Below are 21,094 nucleotides of genomic sequence, written 5' to 3'. Positions count from 1 at the left end.
TAACAACGCCCCTTAGCTGTTATAAATTCACTGTAAACCACGGCTTCTTGGGGCTTATTGCTTTATTATTATTAGTTGTAGGAGTAGTAGTGTACTTGTTAATGTACTTTGTTTTTACTGCATGCATATATAATATTTTATTTGATTTATAATATTGTTGTTATGCTTAATTATATGTTTTTATTACATGTTTGCAATATGTCTGTATTTTATTTCATTTATTTATATATTCATCATCATCATCATTATTAATTTCTTTATAATATTATTATTATTATTGGCAGTAGTATTAGTGTGTATATAATATTATAGTATGTACAGTAGTATAGTATGTGTGCATTTATTTTATGTATATATAATATAGTAGTAGTTTTATACTTTATGCATTTTTACTGCATTATTTTATCCATTTATAATAATAATTATTATTATTATTATTATACTTTGTGTTTTTATTACATATTTGTATGTATGTGTATTTCATTTATAATGCATTATTATTTATATTTTATTTGATTCATAATATATTGTTGCTATGCTTAATTATGTGTTTTTATTACGTTTGTACATATGTCTGTTTCTATTTGATTTATTTATATATTCATCATCCTTATTATTCATTTCTTTATAATATATTATTATTATTGGAAGTAGTATTAGTGTGTGCATAACGTACAGTAGTAAAGTATTTGTGCATGTATTTTATGTATATTTAATGTAATAGTAGTAGTATAGTATTATTATTAGTAGTAGTAGTAGTTATTGCATGACGGTGATGGTGAGATCAGATCTGTGTGGAGCACTGGCTGTTGTCAGACTCCTTGTGCAAACAAAAATCTCAATATTTTTATTATTATTGTTGTATCAGTGTTAGTCCCACACTGTGTACAATCGCAGTACCTCAGTTGAAGCGGTCGATGTAATGTAACGTCTCTCCATTCATTTAGTTCAAACTTTGACCTGTGGAGGGCAGTAATGTAGACATTATTTGTCTATTCAACCTAAAGTTAAGAAAAGATGTTTTTGTACTTGTCCATCTCGTAAGGACTCCGTTAAACTATGTAGATTGAGGTTGGGGCATTGTGGGTTAAATTACTTTTTGTATATTGTAGGAAAGCATATTTCTGGATTATGTGAATGTGGGAATATGGAAACAGTAGGGCATGTTTTCTTGGAATGTAGGAAGTATAATGGAGAAAGAAAAGCACTTTTTGATAAATTGGCAGAATTTGGAGTTAAAGTGTTTTCTGTTACTACTTTGTTTGGACACAGTGATAAACATAAACTGATCTCTGAGGTAGTTCTTCAGTTCTTGCATAATACAGGACTGTATATAAGAATTTAGTTCAAACTTTGACCTGTGGATGGCAGTAATACGCCCAGTAGCGTCTACACTGCCGGAAAGATATAAGAAGAAGAAGAAGAACGCTGCGCTGTAGCTCAAACACACACGCAATCCACCAGAGAAGAAGAGCTACAGGAAGCATGTGTTTGTGACCATGTGAGTGGCAGCCAAGCAGCACTAAATTATCTCAAGCAATCCTGAATTATATCATAAAACAATTCGTTTTATGCCGCATCATGTCGTCTTTCTTTATAAAGAAAAAGGTCATCTCTGCGGCTCCTAATAAAGGAGATTTAAAAAGAAAGGTACGTCTACATTTAGTTGTATGATTTTGAAATTCTCTTTTTAGCTTTCATAATGTTGTTTGATTGAAAAAAAACATATCATTATTATTCTTTTGCATTTCAAGAGTAATGCAGATGATGGCAAAGGCCGATCAAAAAAGTTCAGTAAGCGAATGGATGAAGAAATATCGAGTGACTCGGAAAATGAAAGGTAACTGATCCACTCTAACGTTAACTTAGTTTGTTATGCTGACTGAACGCTGATGTTATATCACTTTTCTTTAAAAAAAAATCGCCTATGTCTTTCTTCTGCAGTGCTGATCCAAACAGAAAACAACAGGAAAACGAAGACGACGAGATCGAGGAGACGCCGCAAGAGAAGAAACTTCGCCTGGCCAAACTTTACCTGGAGCAGCTGAGAGAGGAAGGTTTGTAAGATTTCATGTGAGATCAAGCATCCAGACGAGACTGAACGATCGCCACTGTTCTCTGAACCTGCGCACTCTGTGCTGTCTTTGGCAGAGGACAAGAAAGCTGAGCAGGAATCATTTGAAGCGGACCTCATAGCTGGAAGACTGCAGGACGATGTGGTAGGTCCGCCTCAGCTGGGTTTCATCACTAATATTTGAGTTTTTGCTCGTTTTTTCCAGAAAATGTTCAGCATAAAACAAGTTATGAGCATTTACATTCATTTATCACAGGGATTCCCAAACTGTTTTGTCAGCTGAACCCCTTTGAGCTCAAATATGTCCTTGAATTCCTCCTGAGACTTTTAAGTTAATATTTCAATAATTTAGCAACTCGTGGCTCATGGTGTATTTTAAGTGTTATATTTGGATGTTTTTTTATTTTTAATTAATATTTTTTTTTGTTTATGATCTACCCACATATTAATATTTTCAGTTATGGCAAATTAAAGTTGGGTTGCTCTGAGTTGTTGAATTATTCTAGGGCCGTCAAACGATTAATCGCATACAAAATAAACGTTTTTGTTTGCATTATTTATGTGTGTGTTCTGTGTATATTTATTATGTATATATGAATACATATATATATATATATATATATATAACAGTATATATATATATATAACAGTATATATATTTGATTCATTGTAAACAAAAGGATACTTAAAAAATAAAAACTAACCATTACATAAGATATTTTTGATTAACTTGCTCAAAATCTGTTGATTGTCATTAAAACTGTTATTTTGGAAGATGTTATGTAGTGCTACAGTGAGTGGATTTTTCATCAACTTATTTTAATAAGAGCTACAATGATTTCTGTTGTCTCATAATCACTTGGTTTTTCTTCATCTTCCTCAGCTGGAACAGAAAGGCAAACTGCAAAGACTGATAGCCAAAGAAGTGAGTGAAGTTTCCATTAGCTGCTGTGCATATACCACATCTTGATTTGCCACTGTTACTTCCTGTTTCTGACTTCACCGTGACGTCTCCTCTAGCTCATAGCTCCAGACCCAGCAGAGATCAGGTTGTTGAGAGGACACAAACTACCTGTCACATGTCTCGTCATCACCCCAGATGAGAAATACATCTTCTCGGCAAGCAAAGACTGCTCCATCATCAAATGTGAGTCTGACAGGTCAACTTCGCTCTGCTTAATGTTATACGTTTTCAGGCATTCAGGCTTGTGTTGTACGGTATGAACTTGAGTCAGTGTGCTGCTAAATGAAAGATGATTATGATCTGCAGGGGAGGTGGAGAGCGGAAAGAAGGCGCAGAAGATCGCAGGAGGACGGAAGGGAACAGAAGCGCGTCATGTGGGACACACCGCTCATGTCCTGTGTATGGCCATATCATCTGATGGGAAATACCTGGTGAGAGCTGGAATTCATTGGGTCATATTATTTATCAGTTTTCTACCAATTAGTTTCGCTTGGTCCATAATTTGAGCCTTGGAATTAAATGGGCTGTATTTTGTGGCCATGTCCTAATATATTCATACCCAAGTGACCAATTTATTGAAATTAATTTAAATAATACGTTCGATCATTTTAATAAATGTTTAAGAATTTTTGAAACCAGTATTTTCGTATGTCGAAGGCACGTTTATTGTACGTAATTAATAAAGCAATTAGGACTTCAGCAAGGACACATTAAATTGATAATAAGTGACTGTAAAGACATTTATAATGTTACAAACGATTTCTATTTCAAATACATGCTGTTCTTTTGAACTTTCAATTTATCAAAGACTCCTGTAAAAAATATTTAGCAGCACAACTGTTTTCAACTGATAATTGATAAATGATGATAATAAGAAATGTTTCTTGAGCAGAAAATCAGCATATTAGAATGATTTTTGAAGGATCATGTGACACCAAAGACTGAAAATTCATCTTTGTCATCAGAGGAATAAATTACATTGTAAAATATATTCAAATTAGTGCTGTCAAACGATTAATCGCATCCAAAATAAAAGTTTTTGTTTTTTTAATATATGTTTGTGTACTGTGCATATTTATTACGTATATATAAAAGCACACACATACAGTATATATTTAGAAAATATTTACATGTGTATATTTATATTCATATCATTTATATTATATATAAATATGTTTAATATATAAACATTACATATTTTTCTTAAATGTATACATGCATGTGTTTGTATTGTAGCATATACATAATAAATATACACACTACACACGCATATATTTTGTAAGCAAAAACTTTTATTTTGGATGTGATTCATCGTTTGACAGCACTAATTCAAATAGAAAATAGAAAAAAGTTATTACACGATAATACTGTTTTTACTATAATATAATAAGATTTTATGTTACAGTTTTTGTCAACTAGTTAAAAACTCAAAGCTGGATGCAATTGAATAGGTGTTATTTTCTTTGTTTTATAGGCTAGTGGAGACATGAATAAACTCATCATGATCTGGGATCCGATGACATGTAAGCATCTGTACAAGTTTAAAGGACACAGAGATGCTGTATCTGTGAGTAGAACATCTATAATATAGATTTGGATATTATATTGTGACTTTAGATGATGATCATTTTCTAAATGTTTGCTCACATTCGACTGAATTTGTCTGAATGCTTCTGCTTTGATGCTTCCTCCGCAGGGTTTGGCCTTTAGACGAGGAACTCACACCCTTTACAGCGCATCACATGACCGCTCGATAAAAGTGTGGAGCGTGGATGAGAACGCTTATGTAGAAACCCTGTAGGTACATCAGCTCCTAAATAAAACAGGAGAATTGTACTAGTTCTTAGGTTTCATTTTTATGTTTGTTTGTGTCTGTCCTCAGGTTCGGCCATCAGGACATGATCACTGGGTTGGACTGTTTGAGTCGCGAGAGATGTGTGACTGCAGGAGGACGAGACAGGACAGTCCGAGTGTGGAAAATTGCTGAAGAATCACAGCTTGTCTTTCATGGACACGAGTGAGTTTAAGTTTGTGGTCATGACCTTTCTTTAATTATGACCTCAAAATTTGGCCTGGTTAAGTGAACAGTTGAGACTTCATTTATTTTGTCAGTTTTAAGGATGAATTATCTTTACCTCCATGTATGTAATTATGTTTTTGTCCATGTCTGAAGGGGCTCCATTGATTGTATCCAGCTTATTAATGAAGAACACATGGTCACGGGTGGAGATGATGGGTAAGACTTTTTTCGTTTAAAGGAATAGTTCACCCAAAAAGGAAAATTGTGTCATTAATTACTGCCCCTCATGTCGTTCCAAACCCGTAAGACCTCCGTTAATTTTCGGAACACAAATTAAGATATTTTTGATGAAATGTGTGAGCATTCTGACACTGCATAGACAGCAACACAACTGGGGTCTCATTTATAAACGTTGTGTACGCACAAAATGGGCATAGAAATATGCGTACGCAATTTTCCATGCACATATCCGGATTTATACTAAATAAACTTGGCGTAAATATGTACACACCGTGAGTGAGAAAAGTAATGAAGTAAACAACTATCATAGTCATAACAAAATTATATGAATTTAGACATATTTGTAGTGGATGCTCTTGACCTTTTCCTGTGGTATGCTATGTTTATGACAGCGAGGAGTGCTATAGGTGCACAATAATTCATCTTTAAATTAAACTGCAGATCTCATGTTATGAGAAAATATTTTAGCGAGAACAATGATGTCTACTTCCATATTATGGCAGACACTGCTGGATTTGGTGGTCGAACGGTCCATTGTTCGGTTTGAATAGGACCAATGATAACTTACTGTACAACCACAGCTGCACGGAGATGTTAATGGCGTGTGAAGGAATCTCAAAAATATTATGAAAAATACCACTGTATTTGAAGGATACAACTTGAAGAAAACAGTAAAATTTACACGTTTCCTTTTTAAAATACTTTGTCAGTGATGCGCCGAGTCAGACAGTCGTATTTACACTGCAATAAATATAGGCCTATCTGTTTCCACTAAAAATAGCTAAAAGATGTTCACCTTATCAGCAAAACTGCATACATTTGATTTGATTGTTTAAAACAGTTGAAATACTATTTTGGCCAGTGGAAATAAATGAGATCAAATCTATTGTAAAATATTTATCTGAGAACTATTTTAAACAGTTTTTTATGGATGTTTTGATATATTTATTCCTAAACATAAGGTTACTGGATGATTTTTAGCAATACAAATTATTGTGAAGCAGAAATACTTAAAAACCTAGTGTACTTTTATATTCTAATAAATTATGCATGTAAATATCTCCTTGTATTACATGAATTTTCATTGCACCCCTAACTTTTTTCTAATGTGCTCCTAATTTTATACATTTAATTTTCACATGTGCTCCTTGGGAAAAAGTAAGCATCAAGCCCTACTTTAATGGATAAATGATTCCATTTCACTCATGCTTTGGTTTTGCACAGCTCTATATCTATTTGGACGGTTAATAAGAAGAAGCCGGTGAGCACAGTAAAGCAAGCCCACGGTAGCCATGGCAACACGGGTCTGGAGCAGCCCTACTGGGTGTCTTCTGTGGCAGCGCTGCACAACTCTGACATCGTGGCATCAGGTGCACACACACACAACACACACACACACACACAACACCAGGTATCACTCACGGCCAACAAACCCACTGCACTTAAAACTACAACCACCCACAAACTCATTTGCCTTTTTGCCACACACACACACGATTACCCGCAAGTGCAATATTACATTTCATAATCTGTCCTCGTTCCACTTTGACCTTGTTCACACAGCTCTCCGCCTTCTGCATTTCCATACGAGACTGCTCTCCAAACTGATTACCATCTACATCATTGTTGTCCCTCCCCAGGCTCCCATAATTCAGCGGTGCAGCTGTGGAAGTGTGGGCAGGGATTCAGAGGCTTGGAGCCGCTCTTCAGCGTCCCTATGGTGAGCAGTACCCATCCATACAGCTCTGTTAGACTGTTTATTGCCCATCTGCTATTGAATCACGTCCTATTGTGTGTGTGGATAAAGCCACGTACTTCATCTGGAGAGGATGAATAATGTATCAGTTCATAATACCACTATTTTTCACATCTCTTACAGTAAGTGTACTTGCAGTATAATCAATGCTAATAAGCTTGTTTTATTTCTCTTTTAGACTGGATTTGTCAACAGTCTGAAGTTCTCAAACTCTGGGAAGTTTCTTGTGGCGGGAGTTGGACAGGAGCACAGGTGAAGTATTTTTAAGCGATGGGAAGTAGTAATTTTGCAATTAGCTGCATCTGATGATTGACAGAAATTGTCATTTTATATAGTGTCATTTACAAAATCGAATAATTATTTTGTAATAACAATAGTAAATGCACATCAAATATTCTTTAGTAAATTGGAAGTTTTGGTCATTATTTAAGTGTTTATTTATATATATTATAACAGCCATTGGTCTTTAAATATTAGTGATTATCAATTGTATCGGCCATTAAAAAATGTCTTCACATAATGTTGAGTTTGTTCTTTAGGAGTTTTATTTTGCTGTTATATTGATAACGATTCTGTGTTCAGCTAACAATCACTAAATAAAGATATTCAAATGTAGATCCTTTTTTTTGTCGTCCAAGTGCACCTTTGAATTACTTTTTAATTTATTATTATTAATATATTATAACGTTAATATTAATATTTCATTTTTTTACTTTTTATATTCAATTGTTAATCCTAATGCCATGTACTTTTAAGGGCTTAATTGTATGCAGTAAGACTGTACTACCACTAGATGGCACAAATGTGAAGTGAATTGGTTCTTGCACAGCATTTACACATTTCATCATGTTGACATTAAGTTCAGTGTATCTTTTTTCATTTTTTTCAGATTGGGCCGATGGTGGAGAATAAAGGAAGCTAGGAATGGAATATATATCATTCCTCTTAAAAGACAAGCTCAAGAGCAAGAAGTTGTCCAGTAATGTGGTTTCATCTAGGACTTGAATTTGGTATCCAAAAACTATTGGTTGCTTTGGAATTTGGATTTTTTTCTTTCTTTTGTTAATATGTCAGAACATGATGTAAAAGAGGAGCTTTTGATTAAATGTCTATGGAGTTCATCTGTTTTGCTGCTCGTTATGTCCAGAGCTCTATATACAAGCTCAAATTGGTTATTAGTGGGATAGTCCTTACATTTTTAACTTAAATTAAATGCATTTATTGATTAATCTGTGAGCCAAATGAAGACTTCAGTTATTTTTTTAAGAAATCATTTATTTACATATATTACAAGTATAACACTGACCGGTTCACCAAAGTTCACATTAAAACATTTGTATCGTTACCTACTTTTTTCAAAACTGACCACTAAGAAATTAATGCAAGTTCAAAAAAGGGAAATACAGAATATAGTTAGTTTTTTCCATCTTGCAATGACGACTAAACTATTCTATGAGGACCAAACATGAGACTTTTTACCACAACACTAAAAGGATGACAAACTCATCTCCAAATGAAATTGGACTATCACCAAACTAAAACGAGAAATTGTTTACAGTCTCCCATTTACTGAGAATGCAGCATCTAAAATCACATACCCTGGGGGTACATAAAAAATTGTAATATATTTTGTGCAAGTCTCATTGGTGCAGAAGGTCCTGTGGTTGCAATAAATCACGAGACTTGAACATTCGAATATCATGCTTTCCCCAACAACAACTTGTTGAATTCCAACAAAATGCAGTTATAAAGACTGAGAACTCAAAAGTTTACGATTAACATTACTTAAGACTAGTCAATATCTTTTGTAGTGTACATAAATCAGGGACGCATAATGCCAAGTCTAGTTTCAGCATCATGTTTTCTCAAAATAGCTTCCATTCCTGTTGTCAAGTGGCTTTAAATCTACTAGACTAGCACATGGATTTATAATTACATTTACAATGGTCCTTGTTCTTCCCAAGCTCTTGATCATAAGGAAAAGCTTTATTGTGTAATTGAAAGACAAAGACATGCTTGGTCGAGATAGAGGTGACCGCAGGATCATTTGGGACATTTTTTTTTTTAGATTTCAGATCAGGAGATGAACTGCGATTGACTGTAAGTACTCGATTAGAGTGAGGAAAAGTCTAAGAAATTGCATTCAACTCCTGATTTTGATGATGAGATAGAAAATTGGCCCCATCTTGCTTAAATTCATCTTCACAATGATGATGTTGTAGAGTCCACCACCTCTCGCCCGTTACACACGGTTGGCACTATAGTAGAGGCCGAAGCTGTGGAAATTGTTTGTTTTTAAATTGTTGGTCAGAAAAAGGCAAATAAAGGAAATGACCGGTAAACCTTGGCTCAAGTTTTAGGAGTGAATGTGGCTACCTTGTGAGTAGGTGGAGCTCGGTGCGGTAACTACTGTGGAGAATCGGTTGTCTTTGGCCCTCAGAGTAGTCACATTCTTCTGAGGCTGAAAAAGGATAATGTGGATTTTGGGAGCAAAGAGGCAGCCGAGAACCACAGAGCCGCTCAGACTGACAGAGATGCACATGGTAGTGGTCTGCACCTGTATCAGGGTGAAGAGGTTTTAAACATGTTTATATAAGTGTGTCTTTTACTGAATACTTGGGCAACTCTGTTCAAAGCTTTAATGTCAATCTCCAGAAAACCAACCTTGGTCAGATTTCACCAAATTAATATTTTTGCATAAACAAATTGAGGTGAAATATGACCTGTTTTTGATTGAACTGCATTTTGTATTCATTTTTACCAGTTTACTTTGCATCTCCCATATACCAAGGTACAAAGTGATTACTAAATTCGTGTTCCATTGTATTTACATTGGTACTTCAAAGAATGCCATGGAAATACCAAGAGACATGTCCAAAAATATGGTAATTATTATAGTATTATGTCCAAATTACATTTGGTAAGACCAAATATAATACTTGTTGTTGTTTTAGTGTATGGTTGTATATATGAAATATCTGTGTCAGTGTTATAAAGTCATCTTTGTGAGATTTAAAGTCCAATAGTGAGATACTGGTGAGAAATAGTCACATTTGTGATACTTAAACTCATTTGTGAGACTATGAGATATAAAGTTACTATTATAAGAAACAAAGTAGCAGTTATGAGATATAAAGTCACAACTGGGAGATCCAAAGTTGCAATTATAAGCAGTAAAGTCAGAATATCCTTTTATAAGGCAAAAACAGGCTTCCATAGGCTGTGTCATTTTGAAGGCTGCGCCCTCTGGAGGTCACATTTGTCAGCATACGTCATCAAGGATGTCTCATTTCAGAAAAAATAACCATCATAAAATTGACTATAATTCCTTGTGAGGTATAAACTATTGTAATTTCTTTCTCACTTTGAAATGGAATGGCTACTTGACAGCCTCAGTGATGTATGCGGCCGACAAATGTGACCTTCGGAGGGTGCAGCCTTCAAATTAGACACAGCAATTTACCCTTCGCAAAGACCCACCCCCCCCTTAGCTACTGTTGCTGTGTCTGACAAGCCATGTGGCTTACGCCACCCATCACGTTCTCGTGCAGTGAAAATATACATTGCCGTGCAAAGAGGAAACTAAACAAATGCACCAACAGACAAGACAGAGCAGGTTACTTTTAATTTTGTCTCTTTTTTTTTCAAAAAATTCAAACAATAAATACCGTTTTGTAGCTCTTTAATGTGCCGTGACAGATCGCTGTAGCGTCTCAGTTCAAGCGGCACGTGAACCGATCGTTTTTCATATTTACTTAAAGCACAAAATAAACATGAATGAACATCAGAAGGTATTTTACTTCAACCGCAGAAATATGTCAGTACACACTAATTTCAAGTTTAAGTCCACTGAAGTTCATCTACTCTCCTGACTGATTTGTTTGTCAGACAAAATGGTGGATTCGTCGTTACGATTGATCAGATCGCCTGTCAATCAAATTCCCTGTGAAGGGTCAATTGCTTTTCCTTATTGTTTACTCCAGAGCAGTGGTTCCTAATCCTGGTCCTGGGCACCCCCATTCTGCACATTTTGTGTGTCTCCCTTATTTAACACACATGATTCAGATCATCAGATTGTTAAGAGAGGGCTCGATGAACTCCCTTATCAGAGTGTATCAGATAAGGGAGACAAAATGTGCAGAGCGGGGCTCCCCAGGACCAGGATTGAGAACCACTGCTCCAGAGATCTTCAACCCTGTTGTTGGAGACCCACTATCCTACAAAGTCCTGCAAAACTCTAACCCTAATAAAACACACCTGAACTAGCTAATCAAAGTCTTCAGGATCAGTTGGAAATCACAGGCAGGTGTGTTGAAGCAGGTTGGAAATTTTGCAGGAAGTGGGTCTTCAGGAGCAGGGCTTCTAGTTTATTCAAACAGAGAACATCCCAAGCTAAAAAGTCACCCATTATGTTTCAAAGGTGGTGAAATCAATCTTTTAAATCTGTTTCCTGACCTTTAACCTCTAGGACCCATCTCTTCCCACTCTAAAGGTTAACTGACTGACACTATATAGCACTCCAGCAGCACTGATGTTGACAGCACCAAACTGATTTAGATATAACTCTCTGTGCATAGTGTGATTGTGTTGTAAAATTGTTTGCTGTTGGAGTGCAGGGATTGCCATTCTCAGCCAGGGGGCATTCTTAATGACCGTGTTTACCGTGTCACTAACTGAGCTCTGACATCTCTCGCCCCACAGTGATGAGAGTCTACTTATAACATGAGACAGGCAGCCCCCATCACTCAGATTGTGTTTCTATATCGACTAGACATTTACACCCCTGTGCTGTGTTTGAGCTGGCACAGTGAGTTTGTCTGGTTAAAAGAGCCAGAGGCCAGCTCTAAAAGTAATCTCATGTTTGGTGTCATGACTTGCAAAAAACTTCAAGACTGAACTCACTCGAGTTATATGAGAAGACAGAATCTTAAAAATATATGTTTTAAAATGTCTGTCAACTGTTTATGTTTTCTGAGTAAGCAAAATCATAGAACCACCCCTCTTTCGCTGCTTTTTGTAATTAGCATTATCGTTATCTCCTTAAACACGATCTAGCCTTTTTGCCCTTTGGTAGTTGGGTATTCACTGCATAGTCTGATAAACCTACTTATTACTACTTTTTCATGTTTTGCTTTTTGTTACAATTCACAAGAAAACTAGATATACATTTAGATCAGTGTGCGGAGATTTGTATCTCTCTAGTATCACTAGAGATCACTAGTTATCACAGTAAAGACAGTCTCATGTAGCCAGACATTTATCTACTGGAATAAAGTTTGGTCCATTTTGTAGCTTGTAACTGCATACAAACATTAAAAAATATTTGACATACATTGACCTTATGTGCCTTTTAGAAGCTTGTCTATGTAAAATAGATCAGTGTTTCCCACTCCTCGTCCTGGAATACCCCCAACACTGCACACTGTCTCCCTAATGTAGGGACTGCTCAGATCTGCTCTTTGAGGTCCACTATCCTGCAGAGTGTTGTTCCATCCCTAATCAAACACAACTGAACAAGCTAAATAAGGTCTTCAGAATTATTTGTAAATTACAGGCAGATGTGTTTGATCAAGGTTGGAACTAAATTCTGCAAGACCGTGGACCTCCAGAAAAAGAATTGAAGAACTCTGCCATAATATCTTATTAATCCAGTGGTGTCCAATCCTGCTCCTGGGGGGCTACTTCTTGCAAAATTCAGCTCCAACCCTAATTAAACACCTGAAGTACCTAATCAATGTCTTTAGGATTACTAGAAATTTCTAAACAGATGTGTCAGGGCAAATTAGTGCTACATTTTGCAAGAAGGTAGCATTCCTGGAGCAGGATTGGACATCCCTAGCCTAATCAACAAGCCTGATTTAACATATAATTTCTTTAGAAGAAACTGCAAATATTGGGTCCAGAAGTGGGGCTGGGAACCACTGAAATAGATATTACTACTATAGACTAGCATATACCTTCAAACTTGTTTCTACCTATATGTTCTACTTACTCTGTAGTCACTAGCAGTGACGTAGAAGATGGGCTGAAAGGCCAGCCAGATGATGCAGGTGGTGTACATGGTGAAGCCAATGAACTTGGCCTCGTTGAAATTCTCTGGACACTTCCTGGTCTTGAAGGCATAGAAGGTGCAGAGGATGATGAGGATGCAGTTGTAGGTGAGGGACACCAGCATGCTCGAGTCCAGGCTGTTACATTTTAGAGTCACCACATCTCTCCGATCTGGACCCACCTCTTTCCTCACCCCCGGTGCCTCAACCAGCAGCCAGATAAGAGCAACCAACAGTTGTGCGGAGATCAGTGCGGCACAAATGGCTACTTGAGAGGCAGGGCTGATAAAGCGTGGTCGTTGGGCACTGTCCCTTGCCCCTCCAAAGATCCGAGCAATCCTGTTGGTCTTCGTCAGCAAAGCTGAGTAGCAAACAGCAAAGGAGGTGCCAAGGCCAAGACGTCGCAGGGTGCACACAAACGCCGAAGGTTTGGCAATGTAAATGAAGGTCATGGCATAGCACAGGAGCACACCAAACAGCAGGATGTACGAAAGTTCTCGACCGCTAGCTTTTACCACCGGAGTGTCGTTGTTTCGTAAGAAAACCCCAGCCACGGCAAGCGTGCACAGCATCCCCAGACAGGCAATAGTGACGGGTCCTACTGCCCATGCATCTGACCAGTGGATATACTCCTCTGGAAGCTCATAGCACCCCGTCAGGTTAGCAAGGGGCCATTCTCCAAATCCACAGTCCATACAGGTAAACTCGTCTAGGAGATATTGGTGGGGTTGGCATGGAATGCAAATCCAACAACACACGTCCCCAGGCTGCATGCTTTTAGCTTCATTGGGTTGGCATGGATCACTGCACTGGGATGTGGGAACTACTCCACCAGACCAAGGCACCAGACTGGTATTGAGCACCAAGCCTTGTGCCCAGTAGCCTACCTTGCGGTAGGCAAACTTGTTTTCCTCTTGGCGGTAGTGAAAGATGTTGTAGCGACCCAGGCTGTCACCTAATGAGGTGAACCGGACCACATTCTCAGTGTCAGCAGGTCTGAAAGGGGCTGAAAAATGTTTAAAGACATTAGAGTACATTTTGTAGCGGCTGGAAGCTATAGAGTGTGTGCGACTTTAATTTGTTCTAAAATGATTGTGCAATTTATCTCAAGTCAGAAGCTAATGTGATTGATGTAATGTTAGCTAATCTCTCAAATTTATTTCTCAACTAAAAGATGTAATCTGTTAAAACAACATTCCGTGAATCAGTATACTGTCCAAGGTCTGACAAACTGATTATCCTCTTTGAGATTGCATTCTGTTAGAAACCAATTGGAGCTCTGATAATTTGATAAAGAATGTGTCATGTCTGTAAATGTAATAATATCTGATACTTTCAGTGGGAGACAACAACATGAGTGGCAAATGAAGATTCAGTGCATTGAGACTCTATAATTTGTTAGATCGAATTTTGGGTAGATAATTCAAGAGCTTCTTCGCTTGGGAAGGTATGCTCTATTGCAAGAAATATTGCAAGAAATTATCTCAACTGGTCGTTAAGTCTACTCACCATCAAACTTAGTCTTGAGAATAAACTCCCGGTAGAATCTCTTCCCATTGCCTGGCTTCATGGCATCGCAGACCTTTGTGGTATTGGGGCACACAGCTTGTCGCATGTTGTGTAAGGCATAGGCCATTGCATAGACTGCATTCACCACAAACATGATCTTTGATTCTGGCTTAAATGACCCATCCCTCAGGCTATTACTGACACAGCCGTGTTCGTGTAGACGGCAGCCAAACCTGTGCTCCCAGAATTCCCTAAACCATGGGTTCCGTGTGTTCAGCTCCGGTGTTAGCTTGGTAAAATAGTCCTCAAACTCCCTGATGGAGTATGAGGCAAGCTCAATGGTGAAAGCCCCATTAGCAGCCGTCTCGCTGCCATGGACTACGCTTTCCTGCGCTCCCCAGCCGTCACTGGCCACCCAAATGAAGGTAGCATTCATCCTAGCCGCGGCAGTGAGCAGTTCCCTTGCATCTTCACTTCGGGTGAAGAGGATCACCACTTTGGCATTGGCTTTTTGCTGGAGTGAGCGAATAACATTTTCGTAATTTCCTCTGTTTACTGAACGGCTGACTTTTACTGAAGTTGCGATGCAGATTTGGCGTACTCTGGCTTCTTGTTGAAACGCATCAATACCCGTCTCACCGTAGTCTCCCTCTGAGGCTACAGTGGAAACGTAGGTCCAGTTGAAGTACTGTAGGATCTCAGCAATGGCTTTAGCTTGATAGAAGTCTGGTGGGACAGTTCGGGCAAAATAATCATAACGGGATTTGTCACTGAGCTTGGCACTCGTGGAAGCATAGCTTATCTGTGGAATCTGGAAGAGTCTAAGAAGGTTTGCCACCTGCAAAGAATAAAAAAATTATTGATCATTAAGCAGTAATACTTTTGTATATTGCAATTTTAACCAACCATTTTACCACACTTGGCATAGACCTGAGATTTTTAAAAAATGTAGCTTTGGCAGTTGTTTCATTAAATGAATTATGCATATATATATATATATATATATATATATATTAAGCATCTATTAACAATGTAAAATGTAGAATTTTTATTTTTTTGTTACATTTCTGTTCATTGCCAGCTCTCTGTGTTTGTCAATAGCGCCATGCACACAAATTAAGATATTTTTGATGAAATCCGAGAGCTTTCTGACCCTCCACAGACAGCAAGGGAACTACCACGATCAAGGCACAGAAACGTAGAAAGGACATCATTAAAATGGTCCATGTGACATCAGTGGTTCAACCATAATGTTATGAAGCTACGAGAATACTTTTTGTGTGCAAAGAAACAAAAATAACGACATTATTCAACACTTCAACTCTCGGATTTCATTAAAAAAAAAATCTTAATTTGTGTTCCGAAGATGAAGATCTTACGGGTTTGGAACGACATGTGGGTAAGTAATTAATGACAGAATTTTCATTTTTGGGTGAACTATCCCTTTAATTGCCCCAGACAAATAGCACTGGGTTTCTGAATATGGGGTAATCTATAATGAGTCTAATTTACATAGAATTAATGTTAAAAGTTAAATCAATACTATTTCAGTGCATTTAGCATAAGGGACTGCAGGTTGCAGGTTTTTTAACTAAAATACATAAAGCAAAAGTGGTGCAACTGTTTTCTGAATTTGTTCCTTTTGGTCACAGAAACAAGTCTGTTTTCACCTTTCAGCCACATAGTTCATACCATAAATTAGAAACCCAATTTACCCAATGAGTGAGTGACCCACAGATGCCCTTTGATAAGTGCAAGATGTCCCATAACATTCTTTTGAGTGTGAGAGGGGGAAAATACAGTTTTTTGTTTTTTTTTTACCTCTGCCCTGTTTTCCTATCTCCCTCATCTGAGCCTATCGTTTCAGGCCATAGTTTCATGGGACTTAGACAGACCTAATTCTGATCACGCAAGATAACTGTGCTAACGGACAAAATGATAATGTTAGGCATGGTGCAAGTTTTCCTCAGGCCATGACACACCTTCAAAATCTGAAATGGATGCTATTTATCATTTTTACTTAAAATTTTGTCATTTGAAAGAGAAAATGGTCTGTATTTACTATGCAAGAAAATCTTGTTTGAAGCAGTCACAGATTATAAAATCTTCTTATTTGTATTGTATTGTTAATGAACAAGGTATTATCACAAGAGGATAACAGGACATATTTTCTAATTTGCATTTTCTTCTGTTTTCTTGCAGTCAATGGCTGCTGAGTTCTAATGATTAGCCTGAGAAGCTTCTCACACTGCAAATTATGATGATAGCACAGACTCCAGGGACTTATGTGTATAATGACTGAAATTGGTGTCTGAATTCGCATCAACACATGTAGGTGTTTCAGACGTTTGAAGAAGCTTTCAGCATAGTTGTTATCAGCTATTTACATTTCATTCATATTCATTCAACAATTTAGATTTAAGCTTTTAAATGCCAGTTCCTTAGATGTATCTAGTCAAGTAATTTGTAGCTGCCTTTAAGAACCACACTCTAGAAAATGAGTATGTGGTTGAAAGATTCATGTTCTTATTTTTCCATTATTATACAGAGGAAACTTTTATTGCTAATAGGTTGATCTTTATTAGCTCATGAGACTTTGAGTTGACAACTAAGATGCTTCCTCTAAAATCCCTAAGGAGAAATAAGCATAGACCCAAATGAGACTATTGACCTACAGCAATTACAGATCCATAAAATTGTTCTCTTGTTCTGAGAACAAAAATCTGAGGAGCAAGATTTGACTGACATGACTGTTTTGTGCTAATAAAGTGGAAAGCATGATTAAATATCAGTCAACAAAATAATTGGGTTGTAGTTGTTGGGTTTAGCTCTCAACTTACAGACATTAGAGCTGATGGGTGGTGCACTCACATGTCAGTTTCTGACAAAAACACTTAAAGAACTCATTCAAGCCTGAGGGAGAGCAGACAGTCTGCTAAGAGGTGGAATTGAGAAAATCTGATTCATTTAGACAAGTGCAATTCTCCACAGAGGAGGATCACTAGTTTGGCATCTCACCTCTGCTAAATCTGACATTGTTCGGGATAATCATAAACAAAAGTGAGAAAATCAACTGGAAATGAAGTAATCATTCATTGTTACTCAAACTATATTGCCATTGAAATGCCCTACCTTTCCCTGGCATTTAAATTTCTAAGGAATTGGAACATCACCCACTCATTAGAAAAGTAAAAAAAATAAAATAAAGAAAAGTCAGGATTTAAATGTGCAGTGTTGTTAATATGTGTGAGCTGTCTGGAAAATCTGATGCTGCCATCAACACCTCTTAGGCGTCACTGGCCACTGCTTCTCAGCTTCAGAAGCTCGAGCAGATGTTGATATTCCAGCTGCCTATCAACACATTATTTTTTTTTTTCAGGAAGTAGAAACTGCCAGAACACCGCTGAAGCATTTGACAGGGACCACCTGAGTTGAGTCTAATGCGAATGCTGCTGCCCTACCCAGACAGTGAAAAATGGAGCTATAGACCTTGCTGCATTTCCCATTCTATGCAGGAACTGCTGGGTAGGTATTTCTGCAAATCATAATGGCATAAAGTTAAGGCTCCAGAGAGATCCCAAAAAGCAGCAGTACGTGACATTGTCATTGCTACTGAAAGTGCATTATGAAAGTCCAGTTTCAGTCAGACCAAAGCTAAAAGGAGGTATCCCAAGTCATATCTACAAACCAGAATATCGAGCCAGTAAGCAACATTGTAATGTGACCCAGAACACCCTAGCAACCATCTAACAATGCCTTAGCAACCAGCCAGCAACCATGTACACTGTAAAAAAGATTATTGGAGTATGATTTAAAAGAACATACAATTTCAGTCTTTCTGCTTAAAAATTTCATATTTAATTCAATGTGTTACTTGCTGTTTTTTGTTTGTAATATGTGAAAATTAGCAATTTCTGAGTGAAAACTCTTTCAGAGTAAACCCTACAGCATTTTTTCCCCATAGCACAGTGGCTCTCAATCAGGGTACCGGGACCCACTAGGGGGCTGTAGGATGACCTAAAAGGATTTATTAAAATAATAAAATAAAGAAGCTGAAACATCTAAAAAATTAAGATGTAAACTGACATCATATTTCTTATTTTAATTTGTTCCCTCAAAAATACTTTTTTCCCACTATAAGAATCAGGCTTCTCACTGTCATGGAAAACCATATGAGGTCAAATACTAATAAAAGTTAAAAAGCTTTTTTAGGGGAAGTCGTGGCCTAATGGTTAGAGAGTCGGACTCGTAACCCAAAGGTTGCGAGTTCGAGTCTCCGGTCCGGCAGGAATTGTAGGTGGGGGGAGTGAATAACCAGCGCTCTCTTCCACCTTCAATACCACGACTGAGGTGCCCTTGAGCAAGGCACCGAACCCCCAACTGCTCCCCGGGCGCCGCAGCATAAATGGCTGCCCACTGCTCCGGGTGTGTGTTCACGGTGTGTGTGTGTTCACTGCTGTGTGTGTGCACTTAGGATGGGTTAAATGCAGAGCACTAATTCCGTGTATGGGTCACCATACTTGGCCACGTCACTTCACTTCACTTCACAAAAGCATGCAATTTTTTCTTTTTTTTCTAGTTATGACAAGGGCTAAAATATTTTAAGAAACTGCTGAAAAATTGCCATTTGTCAGTGAAAAATAATAATAATAAGAAGAAAAATATAAATTCTTTGTTCATAAAGAGTGAATCCTGAAAACATTCAATTTTTGAAACTTCTGGAATTAAGAAACTATTTTAATTATTTATAATTATTTTATTTGATTATTTTTATTTATAACAAGTTCAACAATAACAGGACAATAGGGAGGGCTCGGATTTAACAAGGCTGAGAAACACTGACCTAGCAACACCTTAGCAACAATCTAGTAATAAAGGTAAAAAAGAACATATAGTATTGTGGTTGCAAGTTTTCCAGATGCAAATAACACTCACATTTTTGTCAGAAAATAGAGTGCGTAATTTAGTTGTTCCTGACATGTAATTCTTAGTTTAACATATTAAACGGAGCATAATCCCATCTTTTTTCAAAATGGTAGCGAAAGACTGGTCAAAAACAAAGCTGTGTCTGTTCTAGCGGCTGGCAAAAGAATGAATAAGTGTCTGACCCTGTCCTGAATGTGAGCTGCACACCCAAATGAAAGGCTAAACAGGGTCAAGTGATGCTCTGTGACTGCAAAACCCCTTTTCAAGCTTTCCCAGCCTCCTACAAACACAACAACACCATCTGCTTTTTCCCAGGACACTTCTTCACCAAGTGCTACACAGCTGAGCGGCGTCTTCACTCTACGGTAAGAGCTAGAGAATTGCAAATGACTAAATATGACAAACAAATAAACACGGTATGCATTGTGGTCTGAAATTGGTTTGTTTCAGTGAGTGCTAATTATAATATAATTCTAATTGTCATTAATTATGTGGGAATGCAAATGATTTGGCATTTATATGGCATTAATTATAAGCGGTATTTGTCTGTTGTTTTGGCATCCCAAGAACACCACATGCAGTTACAACCTATTAATATCAGTGTCTTAGACCACAGCGGAGATCTCCATATGAGTGACCTTGAGACACGCACACACCTACTCTGAAGATAGCACAATGTGCTTTTAATACAGAAACACTAACAAACAGAGACTCACAAGCATAAAATCATCTAACAATACTTGCTCCACACAGCTAATTCCACAAAAGATAACATTTTGTCACATATTTTTATGCACGTCATTATTATTTATAATTCTGTGCTCACACACACCCTTTTTGTGCTGGAGAAATATGATAATATATTCTGTCACCTTGTGGGGGAGAGAAAATGTGCCGGAGATGAAAGGAGAATGGTGGCTATTGATTGGTTGGCATTATCAAATGCATAACTCAATATGTGCCAAACCCTCCAAATGTCTCACATGCACAAAAATCTCAACAAACTGTTGTGTGCCCTTTTAATTAGTGCGATCTGACATGAAAACATTCCGTTCAGATTGTAAATTTACTCATGAAAATTATTTATTCACCCATGTCGTTCTGAACTTTACTTTCTAACCACCATGTATTTATAACAATGGAGCCTGGATCTTTCAAGCTTCAAAACAGACAAGTCATTCCTGAAGTCAAATGATAGTGCTGTGTAATCAGAATTTAAGGCATTACTCCCTGATGATCTGCTTCGTATGTTATAACTGTTTTTAAATGTTTTGAAATTTGAATGCTTTGCTACTAGTGGAGATTTCAGTGAACTCATGATACCTGAACTTATTTTTACCTGACGTTTGTAGACATTTTTAGTGACATATTTGTGCGATAACAAGGAAAAGTAGTATTTAACACTCTCTTAAAACACACAAAACCCATATTATACAGAAAAATGTAATTGTATTTGATTATTTGTGACCCTGGACCACAAAACCAGTCATAAGGGTCAATTCTACATCATCTGAAGGATAGGACAATATTTGGCCGAGATACAACTATTTGAAAA

At 37.3% G+C, this 21,094-nt stretch overlaps 2 protein-coding genes across 2 annotated transcripts in view; one reads left to right on the top strand and one right to left on the bottom strand.

Annotated features, from left to right (window-relative positions):
* The first annotated feature begins 1,423 nt into the window (after nt 1-1,423).
* Nucleotides 1,424-8,144, top strand: LOC107659541 (U3 small nucleolar RNA-interacting protein 2-like). Its single transcript, XM_016448520.1, has 15 exons — nt 1,424-1,650; nt 1,755-1,840; nt 1,945-2,057; nt 2,152-2,219; nt 2,958-2,999; nt 3,095-3,221; nt 3,345-3,469; nt 4,513-4,605; nt 4,735-4,835; nt 4,921-5,055; nt 5,212-5,274; nt 6,523-6,668; nt 6,939-7,018; nt 7,233-7,306; nt 7,944-8,144. The coding sequence occupies exons 1-15, from the start codon at nt 1,582-1,584 to the stop codon at nt 8,035-8,037; spliced, it is 1,416 nt and encodes a 471-aa protein (XP_016304006.1). The 5' UTR covers nt 1,424-1,581; the 3' UTR covers nt 8,038-8,144.
* Nucleotides 8,145-9,109: 965 nt separating this feature from the next.
* The window catches only part of LOC107659540 (metabotropic glutamate receptor 2-like), a 22,859-nt gene continuing 10,874 nt past the window's right edge, over nt 9,110-21,094 (bottom strand). Inside the window, exons 4-7 of the mRNA XM_016448519.1 lie at nt 14,614-15,451; nt 13,047-14,110; nt 9,431-9,611; nt 9,110-9,330 (exon numbers count right to left, since the gene is read on the bottom strand). Of these exons, the coding sequence (XP_016304005.1) occupies nt 9,257-9,330; nt 9,431-9,611; nt 13,047-14,110; nt 14,614-15,451 (2,157 nt within the window). The 3' untranslated portion in view covers nt 9,110-9,256. The remainder of the gene's footprint in view (nt 9,331-9,430; nt 9,612-13,046; nt 14,111-14,613; nt 15,452-21,094) is intronic.

Source organism: Sinocyclocheilus anshuiensis, unplaced genomic scaffold (genome assembly GCF_001515605.1).
Source record: "Sinocyclocheilus anshuiensis isolate Anshui unplaced genomic scaffold, SAMN03320099.WGS_v1.1 scaffold848, whole genome shotgun sequence".
NCBI classification, from domain to species: domain Eukaryota; kingdom Metazoa; phylum Chordata; class Actinopteri; order Cypriniformes; family Cyprinidae; genus Sinocyclocheilus; species Sinocyclocheilus anshuiensis.
Note: the sequence above shows the minus strand (reverse complement) of the source record. Positions and strands in the feature narration are given on the sequence as shown.